Source organism: Aplidium turbinatum, chromosome 1 (assembly GCF_918807975.1).
Source record: "Aplidium turbinatum chromosome 1, kaAplTurb1.1, whole genome shotgun sequence".
NCBI lineage: Eukaryota > Metazoa > Chordata > Ascidiacea > Aplousobranchia > Polyclinidae > Aplidium > Aplidium turbinatum.
The window spans coordinates 18889169-18903842 of record NC_137472.1 but is presented as its reverse complement, the minus strand read 5'-3'; the positions used below and the strand labels follow the sequence as shown (position 1 = coordinate 18903842).

The following is a 14674-nucleotide window of genomic DNA, read 5'->3' as shown; positions in this document are numbered from 1 at the left end:
ATCGCACAGGGCCCGCAATTTACTCAGAAAATGCAGTCATTTTTGTCATGTCTAATGGAAAAAATTCAATTCGATTCCCAAGCAAGTACCGGTATCCTTGAAGTCAGTTGCGGCTTTAGGGTGAGGCAAGTGCTAAAATTGTCGCGTCGGGCCACCTTTACATGCTTTTAAGCCCCCCATGACATTTCACCATGTGCCAAATAGTTAACATGGCAGTGTGACAACAGAATTTCGTTTTGTGACGATTGCATTTAAATAGAATATATACATGTTAGTTTCTATACAATAACCATTGTTATTATGCCATATATATGATGTGCAGTTTTAAAACTAATCATTTAAAGGGCCCGGATTTTTAAAACGCTATGTATCAAATCACTTAATATTCTATGAATTCAGGAAACTTCACTCTTGTGAAAATTTAAATGCATGTTACTTCCAGCATTAAACTATCATTATTATGCCCTATGCATGTAATTTTTAAAATCTAATATTGAGGGGCTACCATGTAGGCTACCAAATGTTTAACATTGCTCAGTGACAACAGAAACCAAAATTTTCAACCTTGTGGCAACTATGTTTAGATACATGTTACTTCCAGTACGGTACTAAAATGTCATTGTTATTCCATGGGTTGAAAAATAACATTTAAGGGGCCCAGATCTTTTCAAATTGTTTCAATTTGATTACTCTGTAGTACCCAACCTAAACAATTTTTAAATCTTAATATAGGCTACTTGTTATTGTATTTAGATATGTACAGTTTGTGCAGTACGCTACAATGTACACTTATTCATTGCTTGGATTTTTTTTACTGAATAGTAATATAATCAGGACTGTGATTGATTGATGATATATGAAGACACTGCTCTAGTTGCAACAATTGGGAGATGTTACCTGAATTGTTGCCTCATAAGCAAGAAGAAGATTGATGATATAGCAATGTAATTTTTGTACCAGCAAAGGTTGTTTAACTCAATAATAGAGTACCATTAGTGATTTATCCATTAGCTATACCTAATCATTGTAAAAGTGGAGCAAAGAAAAAAAGGATTTAAAAAAAGAGTTGTTGAGCAATTTTACAAAGCATTCTTCAATTTCTAAGTTTTTAAAATATACTAGTTGCAGTAAATGCAGTAATGACACCAGTGAATCTACTTCTTTGACAACATCTTAAATGATGTCACTACTGGTGGTAACAGATTAATTCCACTAAATTCTGAGGTCAGCTTTGCCTTATTCAAACTCCAGCTGCTTGCAATGATGTTAGATCAAAAGCAGAAATGCTCGATTTCCTCTAAATGTGATGTGCTGGCTAATTTTTACCCAAATGACCTAAACGCCAAGTCTTTGCTCGAAGAGCTAGTGTGCGTACAAAATGTCTATTCAGTTAAATTTGGTGTTGATGATAAGAAATCCCAGATAAATATTTTCTCAAACGGCCCTGGCCATAGCATTTTTGCATGTATTTTACATCATTCACTATATAGCCCTAATGAACTACATGGCATGCTTAGTGTGCGCTATACCATAACCTTAAAATTGTTTTACAACATGTCTTTACTCTGAGCTACTAGATGTGGCATGCAAATAGCAAGTGCAGTGGTTTTCATTTTTTATTATGTTATATATATATGATCCTTCATATTTACGGTAACTTATTGAGATATACATCTCAATGTGCTTTTTTCCTTGGATTGAGTAGCTGTATTTATTTTTCAATATGTTTGTATAACATGACTGAGGTATTTCACCGCAAAGTATTTAGATGCATGATTGCATGGTTTACGTACTTGATGCATGGCGTCTTCAATAATAACACCTTCACTCGTCTTCAAAATTTCCCCTTGTTGTCTTGCCTGTTGTGGCTTAGTTTCATGTACGAATCCATTTCTAGCCTGCTTGATTATGTTTTAACTTGCATTTGCAGGAATGAGGCAAACAATTTAATTAAATGCTGTTCTGCCACTGTATAGAAACTGACTCTGACAGAGAATATTGCCCATCTTCAGTTGCAGGGTTACTTTGAGTTTGGCAGCCAGCAGTTTTAGTAAAAACTTTTTCTGAAGTGAACCTGCTGGACATTTTGCAAGCATTTCAAACAACTTCAATCTAGGTACCTACTTCTGAGTTCAGATGGATTCCGACCAATTTAAGCATAATAAGGAATCCTTGCTGGTTGCTGCACAGGTACATTTGGTTGGGTTTGTTTCTTTTGCATTGTTATATTTCATGCTTAAATATTCCCATAAAACAATATGCACACATTTCATGAAAGTTGAGCATTGTGTTTTTGATGTATTTTCATTCATGCTTTGTATGCATATTTATGCAACCAAGTAAAAGTAAACCGATTTTCTTAAATCAAATTGGATCAGTAGCGTAGCCAAGTGAGAGTTTGGGAGTTACACCTCCCCCCCCCCCCCCTTGGAACGCTTGTGATGTCACGATATTGAAAATTATGCTTTCAGTCTTTTGTGCTTTCTAATCAACACTAAATTAGTATGGTATATATAGGATCTTAATGCTCTTCAGCTGTTTAGTATCCATAGTAGTCTGCAGCTAACTCGTACAGTCCATGGAAACACTGCAATATCCTTAGCTGTGAAAAATTGCACTGATCTTTTATATATAGCTGATTACAGTGGTTCGTTATACAAAACTTGAATATATCAGAAATGAAGTAAGTTCACTGTCTTAAAGCTTTTTGTCTGATACTCATCGAGATGTATGGCGTCTGTTTACATTTTCTAAACTTTGGGTTAACTTTAAAGCATAAAACTTGGTGGCTTACCGGAATAAGATCGTTTTTTGATCAACCAAGGACAAAATTAATCAATAATAAAACTGTAATAATCTGGCAAAAAAGCGATCAACCTATGTCTCTAAAACAAAATTTGCCTAATTTTAAATGAAACTACATTAAAAGAGCTAGTTACCAAACATTCAAATATCTCAGCCAGGAATTAGCAACAAGAAAACATAGAGACTTAGCTTTATTTCTGAAAAATGCCCAAGAAAACATGATCTTATCCTTTTGCTATGCCACCGGACAGCACCATTTTACAGTAATATTCATATCCAAATTTTTGTTGAACATGCTCTCAGAATGCACCAAATTCAAAGTAACTTTTCAAAATTTTCTGGGGGAGGCCCCCCAGACCCCCCGCCGCTGGGTGTCGCCTTCGGCGAGCACGCCCTCAGGCTTCGCCTGCCGGCCGTCAACACCCCCCTCTCGTTTCTAAATACGTTACTGAATTGGATCATTATTTTTGGGGCCCGCAAAACATATTCCGCACAGGGCCCGCAATACCCTAAGACCGGCACTGGTTGGAGTGTATACTACGAGGTGATGCTCTCGGAAGCAACAATCGGATTGTGATGCCGTCATGCATTGTTTGGCGAATCCGAAACAATTTTCCTGATCCAGATGGCCGTTACACAGGATTTCAATGGCCAACTGAAGGGGTAGCCACTTTAACAAGTCGAAATTCTGCCACTGAAATTGATTAGAATGAAACCGCCAACCAATCATAAGCTACGGTTTAAGTGACGTAAACAATGGCGAAAAGAAGATGATAGAAAGCAAATTAAGTGATGGATTTTTTGTCAGCTGGTTGGCTTAGGGGTTAGGGTTAGGGATAGAAAGTAGTCATTTCATTGACGCAGGTTCGATTCCCACTACTGCTATTGCTCTTTTTCTTCTGTAATTACCAAATAAAGTTCAAAACAAGCATTAACTCTCTGGATGAGTGCTAGAAGGATCACAATTGGACGGTAGCCTCTTATAACATGTTCTGATTGGTTGACGGTTGCATTGTAGTCATTCGCAGTGGCAGAATTTCGACTTGTTAAAGTGGCTACCAACTGAAGGCACATTATGAGAGAGAACTTTTATTTATTTTTGAATAGTGATGATGAATTAAATATGAATGATGATTCGTACGATTTCTTCATTTAAAGTATTTTTTAGGTTTTGTAGGAACGTATCCAGTACAGTTTTATTAAACTGCAAAAAACAATAAATCATCGAAAAAAGCAACCGCCTGTACCAACTCCGACCAAACTGTGATCCACCAATTACATCTAGGAAGCGTTTGTTTCATCCGTTGCTAACGACGTCCACTTAGGATGACGTAATACCACCAAAGTCGTCCCAGAGCAGTGAAATATGGAGTTTCGCCTGTGGTGGCGCTGCGGAGCAGTCGTTTGATTAAATTACACCCTAACCAGCCGAGCTACGAGGTTAAGATTAAAAAGTTCGCTAAGTGTAATTCTGCGCTAGGAAATGCTTTAAAAAGTTACTATACTTGGATCCAACCTGTCAGGGGCACTTTAAATGGCAATTTTAATCCAGATTATGAAATAACGATTACACATACAGCAATTTTTCATCAGCAAACAGCCTTACACATAATAATTCAATTCTATTTTCAAAAGCAAACAAAACCACATATAATGCAGGAGTTTATTTAAAGCAGGTTTTCTCCAAACCTAGTTAGTGTGATTGCGGTGAGTAGCAGGAGAGCTTAAGAAAGCTGCAGTGGTTTCAAACATGATTGTTAAACTGGTATTCTATTCCCTTTGAGCCACAGTAGACTGCTCTGAAGTGCCGCACGATCACAAATACATCAGCGTTTTATTTCCCGTTGCATCAGCTCTTGTGGGGTGACTTAAGACAGCTGGGCACCGAAATGCAGACTTCATTTTGGCATAGAGATATGCCACTGGTTTCATTCGATCCAAATGTATCACGCGTTAGATCACTTGTATTGGATAGTAATACGACTAACGATGGTGGTATATACTATATAGGATGAATAGTAATACAATATGAAATCTTAAAGTCCATCTCACGCTCGCAGATTGTATAAATTCACTCTTGCTTTATGCTTAAAGTCGGCTACAAGGATTAAAGATTGAAAAACCTTTTTGAATCAAAATATTTTCGATAATAAAATTCGTCGATCAGATTTCGTTTCGAATCAAATCCTTAGTTTTCTTTGGGCTTTTCGACCAACATAGATCGTTTCAAACGACCTTAATTCAAAGAAAACAAGATCTACAGTCTATAAGCGTTAAAAAAGCGAAAATCACGAAATAGCTCTCCATGTAATAAAGATATCAATATATAGTAGTTGTGTTCGCAACAGAGCCTTGGGACATCATGAATCCATGGCTTGAAAGATGCGAAGGTTCACAAACGTTTCCTATCAGAAAGCACCCTGATGATGCAACCAGAACCGCCTTTAGTTGCAACCTGAAAGAACAAATGAAAAATGGGTATTAGCGTACCTTCAAGTGCTTGATAGCTTTATATTATCATTAGGCCCGCAAAGGTCAATAAAGTCAAAAAATTTTAAGGACCTCGTCTATTCATCAGGAGAAAATACTCCGAAAATCAGATTTTTTGAAATAACTTTTTTTCTGAAGCAGATAAACCTTAATATTCTCTATATCAGGTATAAGAAACTGACCCTTCTGCGCATTTTGACACTAATTTTGTCGATCTATGGTGAGTGGTTCTGGAGAAACGGCCAAATTTCGAACTTTTGAGGCCCAAAAATTTCAACCCCCGTGAACCACCTCAATATGACGTCATAATTGAAAAAATTTGGGGTGTAAACTTTTTACCCCAAATACCACCAGATGGGACCCCAGGCATTTTGAATTTCAAAATGGTGAAAAAATGAAACACCCTAATATTTCGGAATGGCCCGTTTCGGTAAGTCCGATCCCTATTCGGTGATTTTTTCAATTTTTTTTTAATTATCGGGTACCGCAGCCTAATTATCATTGCCGTTTTAGGGTTAGAGGTTAGGAACTCACCGAATAGTAGCAGACCCCTAATATTTAGAGTTCACTATTCGTAAGATATTGCACGTACAGTAGCCTATATGGAATTGGCCCATATTGCCACACCGTGGTATGAGCTTGACATTCTCTACCGACCTTTTCGTGCCAGGAAAGAAGGTAACCACACTGCTGACCATCAAGACCCAATGAAAAACCTTTGTAAATGTACTTCATCAATGTGTCAAGTTCTTCAACACTGAGCGATTGTAATGCTCCAGCAATTTCACTGCTTTTCATGGATGAAATAACTCGAACTACCAGCTGGGTAGCGCTTTCCTAAACAAATGATCAAAATGTTCTGAATAACTTATCAAACTTGTTATTCTTACGTCAAGATACATCTGATGAAGTTAAAATGATTCACAAAATATGATGCTAATACACAGAAAACATATTGTCAACAATTTTCTCATCATTGGCGATGAAGCCTTCAGGAGAGTCGTAGGTGGAAAACTTTCAGTATTCCAGTACCTTGTATTAAGCTGGGATTCACTCTCACCATCTAGGTTCAAATCACTTTTGCCATTAACCAGCACAAACATAGGCGTCGATTTTTTCTTAGAAGAGAGGAATTCTGGGTGGGCAAGAGTTTTCAAACAGATTTCATTGAATGTGTGTTTGCAAATTCGCAATGGTTCAGTCTTCGAAATTAGCATATTTTTACTTCGGCAAAAACGTTGCCGAGGCCAAACGGCAAAATTTGAAATTGCCTCGGCAATTACTGTGAATATTTATTAGGAAAAGATTGTACTAAAACATGTAAAACGAGAAGCGAAAAATATACTAGAGTAGTCTATTACGAACGCATTGTTTGATTTGTTGTGATGTAATAATACCAAAAGTAGTGATAAAGCGAGCAACGCGATACGCACGCTGTTACGGTAATTCACGTTAAAAAACTCACCGGGAGGGGAAAGTAAGTTAATTTTGGGTTGATTCAACGTTCGAGTCAGCACAAATCGATTTAATTTTTCCGGCGGGTTATATTGCGTAACAACAATGCCCAATAAGAAATTTACGTTTGTTTTACATGAATTCGACATCTAGCGATGTTGAATTATCATAAAATAACGTGAATTACTCAACCAGGTACAGGTAACATATTAATAGCTTCCTGCGAGAAGATCGCCTCGATTTACGTAAGCTTATAAGCCAACATAATTTCGGCACAATTGGGACACTGCGAGCAACACAAAGTCTGTTTGATGAACTAGTCAGAATCGGTATCATCAGATGCTGTATCAGATGGACGAGATAACGGAAAGCGAGGCGCAACAAGGAGTAGATGCTTACAATAATTTGACGTCTACTGGAGTTAAATCAATGCAAATAGCAGGCCTTGAAACACCTTTTTTTTCCAGGGGCCAAACATGTCCGACTGAAGCAAGCTGTTCGGCGGCCAATCACAAGCACATGGCGGCCATCGGAACTTCGACACACATTTTTACTTCGGCAGAAGCGAAAAATATACTAGAGTAGTCTATCACGACCGCACTGTTTGATTTGTTGTGATGTAATAATGCCAAAAGTAGCGATAAAGCGAGCTACAAGATACGCATGTGGCACGCTGTTGCAGGAATTCACGTTAAATAACTCACGGGGAAAAGTAAGTTAATTTTGGGTTGATTCAACGTTCGAGTCAGCACAAATTGATTTAATTTTTCCGCTCGGTTATATTGCGTAACAACAATGCCCAATGAGAAAGTTACGTTTGTTTTACATTAATTCGACATCTAGCAACGTTGAATTATCATAAAATAACGTGAATTGCTCAACCAGATACAGGTAACAAATTAATAGCTCCCTGCGAGAAGATTGCCTCGATTTACGTATACACTAACATAATTTCGGCACAATTGGGATACTGCGAACAACACAAAGTCTGTTTGATAAAGAAGTAGCTGTCAGAATCGGAATCATCAGATGCTGTATCGGAGCACGAGGTTGTCGCGTCATCACTGGAATCAGACACATCAAGAGGCTCATAGCTTGGCTGTAAATCTATATCGTCTTTGCCGTTCGCAATGAAGCGTCCACGTTTTGCGGCTTTCGGGCTTTGATACCACTCCACAGGCCTCTTTTTTTTCATAAAGATCCATCAGGGTGTTGACTAGGGAATAAATCTATGCTGTGCCATAACGACTGGGAGGAATGTTTAACCCTAACATTACAAGCGCTCGTGTGGCCTCGGCATTTTCATTGCCGACGCTAATTTTGAAGACTGAATATATCGCATCAATAAAGTGTATTGTGATGTCACTTGCATCCTGCTTATCGTCAGACATCAGCTGCTTGATCACTCAATAATGTTAACAATTCAAGCATATACAGGGTGTAGGCCTATTGTGATTTATCGAGTGCTTTAACTCTTTTCTAGTCCTTTGTGATTATAAGTGGCAAAGTACTACTACTTTATTTACAAGGCCGCTTGTGTAAAATTTTCTCGAAACTTCATGGCGGACAAATGCGGCCGACGGAAGGGCGAGACCCGGCGGACAAAATGTCGGTTTTTGTAGGTTAATTGCGGCGATGGCCGCCTTCAGTTTCGAGGCCTGAATTATAGGGTGATATTTTTATAAAAGATTCTCCCAGCTGGGCACGTGTCTAAGCGCCGGCGAAGTAGGAAGTAACCCAAATAAAACATCCAGCAATCGTAAGATTGAAGCAACATTCTAGTCTGGTGTAGTCTAAGAAAATTAGTTTTTTCTTGTAATCTTGTTGTCCTTACAATCACCTCGGCAATTGCCGACGCTAATTTCGAAAAGTGTGGTTAGTCTTTCTCACAAAGACTGCATTTAACGTCGCTGCAGCAATTAAGCTTTAATAGGTTGGATGTTTTCTTTCTTGCATCTTGCGATCTTATGAGCGCTGCTAAACTAAACAAACTTCTTTTGTTTTCCTTTGCGACCTAAAAAGCGCGTGACTCGTGACCTGTTATCTTTAAAGTGGCGCCTTCGGATTTGCCGCATTTGTAAAAGCGATTGTTTTTAGTACGTCTTTAGTTTGTATCGGTTATTTTATTGTCATGTTCATTATGATGTCATATTCACATTCCCTTACGCTGAAACTGAAGTTTGATTGTGACGTAACGAAAGTGAGACCATTCGGAGAAAAGATCAAATTGCCGACGCAAATTTGGAGAAAAGATCAAACGTGGCTTTCTCTCACCAGGAATTGCCAGCTGTGGAACAACAACGCAGTGCGTACCGCCGTTTTTCCACGCAGCGTTGTTACGGAATTGCTTTGTTCTGTCGAATACCTTGCGAGAGACATAGCGTAAAACAAGAAGTTGCGCTGCAGTTGGTTGGATAGTCCAGCGTTTAAGAAAAACGGAAATAATAGTAACGAACACTTCATAAGTGGCATGAAAACAGGGTGGGCAAAACATATTTTGCCCACCCTCGTTTCAAGGCAGGGTGGGCGTCGCCCACCCTGCCCACCCTATTTCGACGCCTATGAGCACAAATATATGTGACTCCGGCTGAAGTGTAATGACGTCACAACCAAAATTGACATTCGGAACACCACGTTGCTTGTGAGATAGATTCTATCGACTTGTATCGTCCATAACTGATCTTTAATAAGCAAGCGTAACTTTCTCATTAACAGCATGTTGCTAGCAACATTGTATTTTGTGATATTGAAAACAACAATTTATGTCAGTGTAGTAGGCGTAGGGTGATATTACCTTTCTAGAAAAGTCCTTAGTTCGGTAGGGGGGATTTTGCAAGCATGCTTTCAGTGCTTGTAAATTATTTCCACTATTCAACGAGTAGTTAAGAAATAAATAAAATTGACATTTTTGCTAAGTGTACACTGCACTTATGAAAATGAAAAAAAATGAAAATGCATTGATTCTACTGATGATAAAGTTACATGAATTTGTGAAAGTGCTTGCATATAAAGTTAAAAGTTTAAGGTTGGATGTGGAAATAAAATCACAACTAAATTTTTATGTCAATCAGAAAACGCTACAATGCTTGAGCTATCAGTATGATGATGAAGCAACATGAAAATGATGTCCTAAGACGTAAAACCATTGGTGTTGCTAAGGGTTAAAAGACACTCAGATAAACATGAAGGATACGAAAGAAGGTATTGTGAAACTTGTTGTTCGTCTGGGCCCGCATCATCCTGCTCCACTTGTTCATCTTTGAACTTCTCTTCGTCATACTGATCGACATCAATTCTGCGAAAACCTCCTTTTGACATTTTAGAAATGTTTGTAAAAAATAACTTGATTTCAATTTACAAGGAAATTACTGACCAAGACCTATTTGAAAAATAATCAAAAAATTTACAAGCAAAAATACTGCAACGTACCAAAACAACAGGTATAGAACACTTAAACACCATTTTCAGCAATATTTAACTCTTCACATATACTGTACATATTGCAAAACAAATAATAATGTGTTTTACATACAGCTTTATGCCTTGCAGACATGTTTTTCTCAGCAATTTACAAAGCAAATAGTGTCAGCACAGTCAGTCAGGAGTAGTGCTATTAACTTCCGCTTTATCAGTTTCATTTATTTCGTTTCATCTTGCTTTATGATAAAATCATGGACAAATTCATATGATCAAAATCATATGATAGAATCATGAACATGGCGAAGAGAGTTTGTTAGGCCTATTGCTTGAAGCTAACCTGAACGCGGTGATGTATTTATAGATAGTAGCAGCTTCAAGCAATGACAAACCTCCACGCCACCAAGTCCAGTGCCATAAATCAAGAATTATTTAAAGATAATAATGTAATATAATTATTTAAACACATTCACAAAGTGTTGTAATCCTTGATAGGCTCACCAAAGATTAAAAAAATTGAAATATTTGCAACAGCGTGATGTGACATGTTACTAAAGTTTCACTGCAACCAGATAAAATCCCATTTCTAAATAAACTCAGGGGTGGACTAAGTTGTACATGCCAAGGCTTATATATGCTTAATTCAAACACAAACATTTGATATATAATAAGCCTTTTTCTGCGTATGCGTATAATGTATATTTAACTGAACATCACACAGTAAGTCAGTAACCATATACCTATCTAGAAAGTTGAATGCCTGCAACCTGTTTTACTTTTGCAAACCACTGTTTTCTAAACAGTAACGATCCAAAAAAAAACATCATTTAAAACGATTAAAAGCACAGAAATTAAAATAATGTTCAGGAATCGCTTAAAAATCACAGCTTTGTATCGCCACTGTTTGAAAAACATCAGTTTAAAACAGTAAGCAGGTCAAAAACATGCAACCATCCACAAAATTAGAACTTTCAGAAATACTGCTGATGAGTGATGACTCTTACAAATACTGCACGACAAAGTAAAGCATAAAAGAAAAAGAAAGCATCCCATAGTACAGATGAACATACTGTTTGAATAAAACAATAGCTAAAATACGTACACATAGAAAACTTGTGTCAGTGATTAACTATATTCCATACTTTGACTCAATGGCTATAATGCAGGAGTCAGTAACACATGGGTTGTGAGCCGTATGTATCATATGAATGGCTCGCAGATAAATCCAGCCTTCTAAAGTTTAAAATGTGAAAGTTCTATCTTAACTTTTCACCACAATTTAGAGCTGAAAATACGCTCAGAATGCACCAAATGAAAAGTAGGCCAAACACATTTCAAGCTTTTTCTGTAGGAGGTCCTCCAGGCCTCCAAACCCCCCTCGCTGTTTTTGTTGTTTTAAGCATGGACGCGGTCCCACTTTCACAACTCATCAGCGCGACGACATGTTAGTTGTATCAAGTGTTAAGCAATATATGGCTCTCACGGAAAAAATGTCCAAACATGTAGCTTTCATGGCTCTCTTACCTAAAAAGCTTCCTGACCCATGGCCTAACAGAATAAGTGTTTGCTTTTGTGTCAATACACAACACATGAGTTTGTTCTTGCATCGAGATATGAATAAAGAATTATATTTATAGCACTAAAGATGAAAACAGTATATATATATACATATAGCTTTTGATTTATTTACTCATGAGTTTAGTCTCTGCTTTTTGAATCTATGCTTTTACTCAGATGGACTTTCTTTAAGCTTGTGCAAAATGCCTAGACACAACATCACAAAATTAGTACAGTAGTTCAAAATTTGAAACTTCAATATTACTATAGATTAATTGATCCTAAAGTTAAAACAAATGTATAAGTGGAGCAATTTTCATTTCAACCTATAAAAACTTGTCCAAAATAATCAGGAACAACCAAAACCACTGTCAATTGTCAATGCCCTGTATGCCTGATAGCAAAACAAAACCTACCGGTAGAGAATTTTGTGACCACTTCGATATGCTTCGTAAATAATGATGCTTTTCATTTTCCAGTATTATACTTGAATGAAGGAAATAATTATGCTACAACAATAAGACTAATTTGTGCCTCAAATCATTAATGAATGGTGTCACAAGGAACTTATAAAAATGCTGATCAATGAACTAGAATCATGCTTCATTAATACCCACTACCCAGTGTTTGGGAATGATTTTATGGCACTTGTATTAAAATTCCTATTTCTGTATTCAGTGTAATTTGAAAAAAAAGTACCATATAGTAGTTGAATACCTTCTTCACGTAGTTAGTTCAACCCAGGCTTAAATCATGTTATTTAAATACATATATCAGATCAAATGCTAAGCGTTCATTGAAAATCATTCACAAATGAAGTTTCAACTATGAAAAAACAAATGGTGTGATTAGCTAAATGCACCTAGGTGTAGTTTGAATTAAAAGAAAAAGATCATCTTCGTTTTGTGTCACGCATTTCTTTAGGCACTACAATATACTTTTGCGCAACATACAAAGCAGGAGAGTATCCCTCAGCATAAGAATTATCTTCAAATAAAACTGAATATTCCTCATGAGCTGTTGAAGGTTGTTCAGATATCACTGCTCTATAGAAACAAGTCGTTTGAGGGTAAAGCGCCATTACAAGTGTTCCTTTTCCATGAAGAGCACTGGGGTCTGTTTCTGGATTTGCTTTCCACTGAGGTAATGGAGCAACTCTTCTCTTGCTGAGCACATGATGTTCCCTACCCTCTTCATCAATGTCATCCACTTCATATTTCATTGTTTGGGGGTTGAAGGATATAACTTCTGCTAAAATCCATTGCTCTTCTACTTCCTCGGTTTTCACTTTGGCAGCAACTTTATCACCAGGTTTAGCAACATAATCTGGCCCAGCACTGACAGAACCACACAACGGAGGAATTTTTTCATTGGGTTTGCCAATCCACAATGGTAATGTTTGGGCAGATTTTTGTAGCAAGCTCATTAACACTCCTCTACGCATGCTTTTTCTTGGTTGTTCCTCAGTGGAAGTTCCACCTGAAGTACGAGCTGTGATTCGTTTTTCTTCTTGAATGGATTTTATTTGAGCAATGATATCTAAACCTTTACGTAGAAGATCACATTCTGCATCAGCATCATTCAATGCATTTGAGTATAAAGTTTTTAGCTTTAGTTTAAAATAACTGGACACTTTTAAATCTCCTGCCATTTTCTCATGCGTTTTTCTTATGGTCTCCAAATTTGCTGAACCTCTGTCTCGTTCATTCTGTGTAGAAACGATTGTGTTGTACAATTCAAGTAACAAATCTTGAATTTTTTCATCAAAATCAATCTCAGCAGGTTGATTCAAAGGTTTGAATGCTAAAGAAGACATTTTAACTGGAGGAGGGTAAGATTCTAATCCAGCTTGTTGCTTGCTCCTCCTCATGATTTGAAAATGAATTAAAAATGATCACATTATTCATCACCTAGTTCAAGCTCTAAGAATACTGTGAAAACAGACAAGTCTTAACCTATAAAAATATTACAATGTACTGGTCAGTCTTTATTATAAAATATATCTACATCACATGAAATAAACAAAAACTCAAGAGCGTATGCCTAGGCTAAGGGCCTACCGCTAAGACTATCTAAAACAGTGATTGTTAATTATTTTTTTATCATGCCTACGTTTAGCAATGATCATATGCTTTGCACATCTCAAGTTTTGAATACCTAAGAGTAGTGACAAAACCCATTTTAATATTGCACGAGAGAAGATATTGCTGATTCATTGATCATAGTATAATACAACTCGAAGAAGCGTTATGGGGCGGAATGCTGAGCTTTCAAGACAATAGATATTAGGCGGATGTAAATGACAGAAATCAGAATGGTTTGTATGATGTGTGGTAAAACACTTTTCGACAAAATTATAAATGACGTCTTGAGTGAGTGGACTGATGTTAAGGATATTGAATTGGACATGGACAATTGGACATCGTCAGCTGGGCATCCTAAACAAATGGATCAAAACAATTTAAGAAAGCGAGTTTAGCATAATGTAGTGACAGAAAAAATTAGAAAAGGAAGACTTAAGAAAACATGATATGACACTGTGAAAGAGGACATGACAAAAAAGAAACCTGAAAATTTAAGATGCCACTGATAGAGAGAAATGAAGGAGTCACTGCAAACCACTGGTAATTCTGACGTTTTAAGATGAAGGCCAGGCTTCTATGAATCAAAATGGAGAGAGTACAATTGGACTTCTCTTGCCAGGTTTAAATTCAAACATTGTGCAACAACGTCTAAGTCTTCAACTTTCAGATGGCCTCGGTCTTGATAGCAACTGTGGCAAAAAATGTATGTATATATGTTATATACCTTTACAATGATATGTAAGTTCAAACACTGCTAGCATCGCAAGATCACGAGTTGAAACAAGTCAGTAAATGAGATAATTGACCCAGAACGTCTCAAATTCCAGTTCTTTGGAGTCTTCACTGGGTGTGGCATTTAACTGGGT

At 37.1% G+C, this 14674-nt stretch overlaps 1 protein-coding gene across 1 annotated transcript; it reads right to left on the bottom strand.

Moving 5' to 3' along the window:
* Positions 1 to 4324: 4324 nt before the first annotated feature.
* Positions 4325 to 13672, bottom strand: LOC145768980 (SAGA-associated factor 29-like). Its single transcript, XM_082580584.1, has 6 exons — positions 12663 to 13672; positions 10731 to 10753; positions 9944 to 10058; positions 9545 to 9617; positions 5953 to 6132; positions 4325 to 5260 (listed from the first exon to the last, which is right to left on the bottom strand). Exons 1-6 carry the CDS (start codon positions 13592 to 13594, stop codon positions 5198 to 5200), a joined length of 1386 nt encoding a protein of 461 aa, XP_082436710.1. The 5' UTR covers positions 13595 to 13672; the 3' UTR covers positions 4325 to 5197.
* Between the last annotated feature and the right edge of the window lie 1002 nt (positions 13673 to 14674).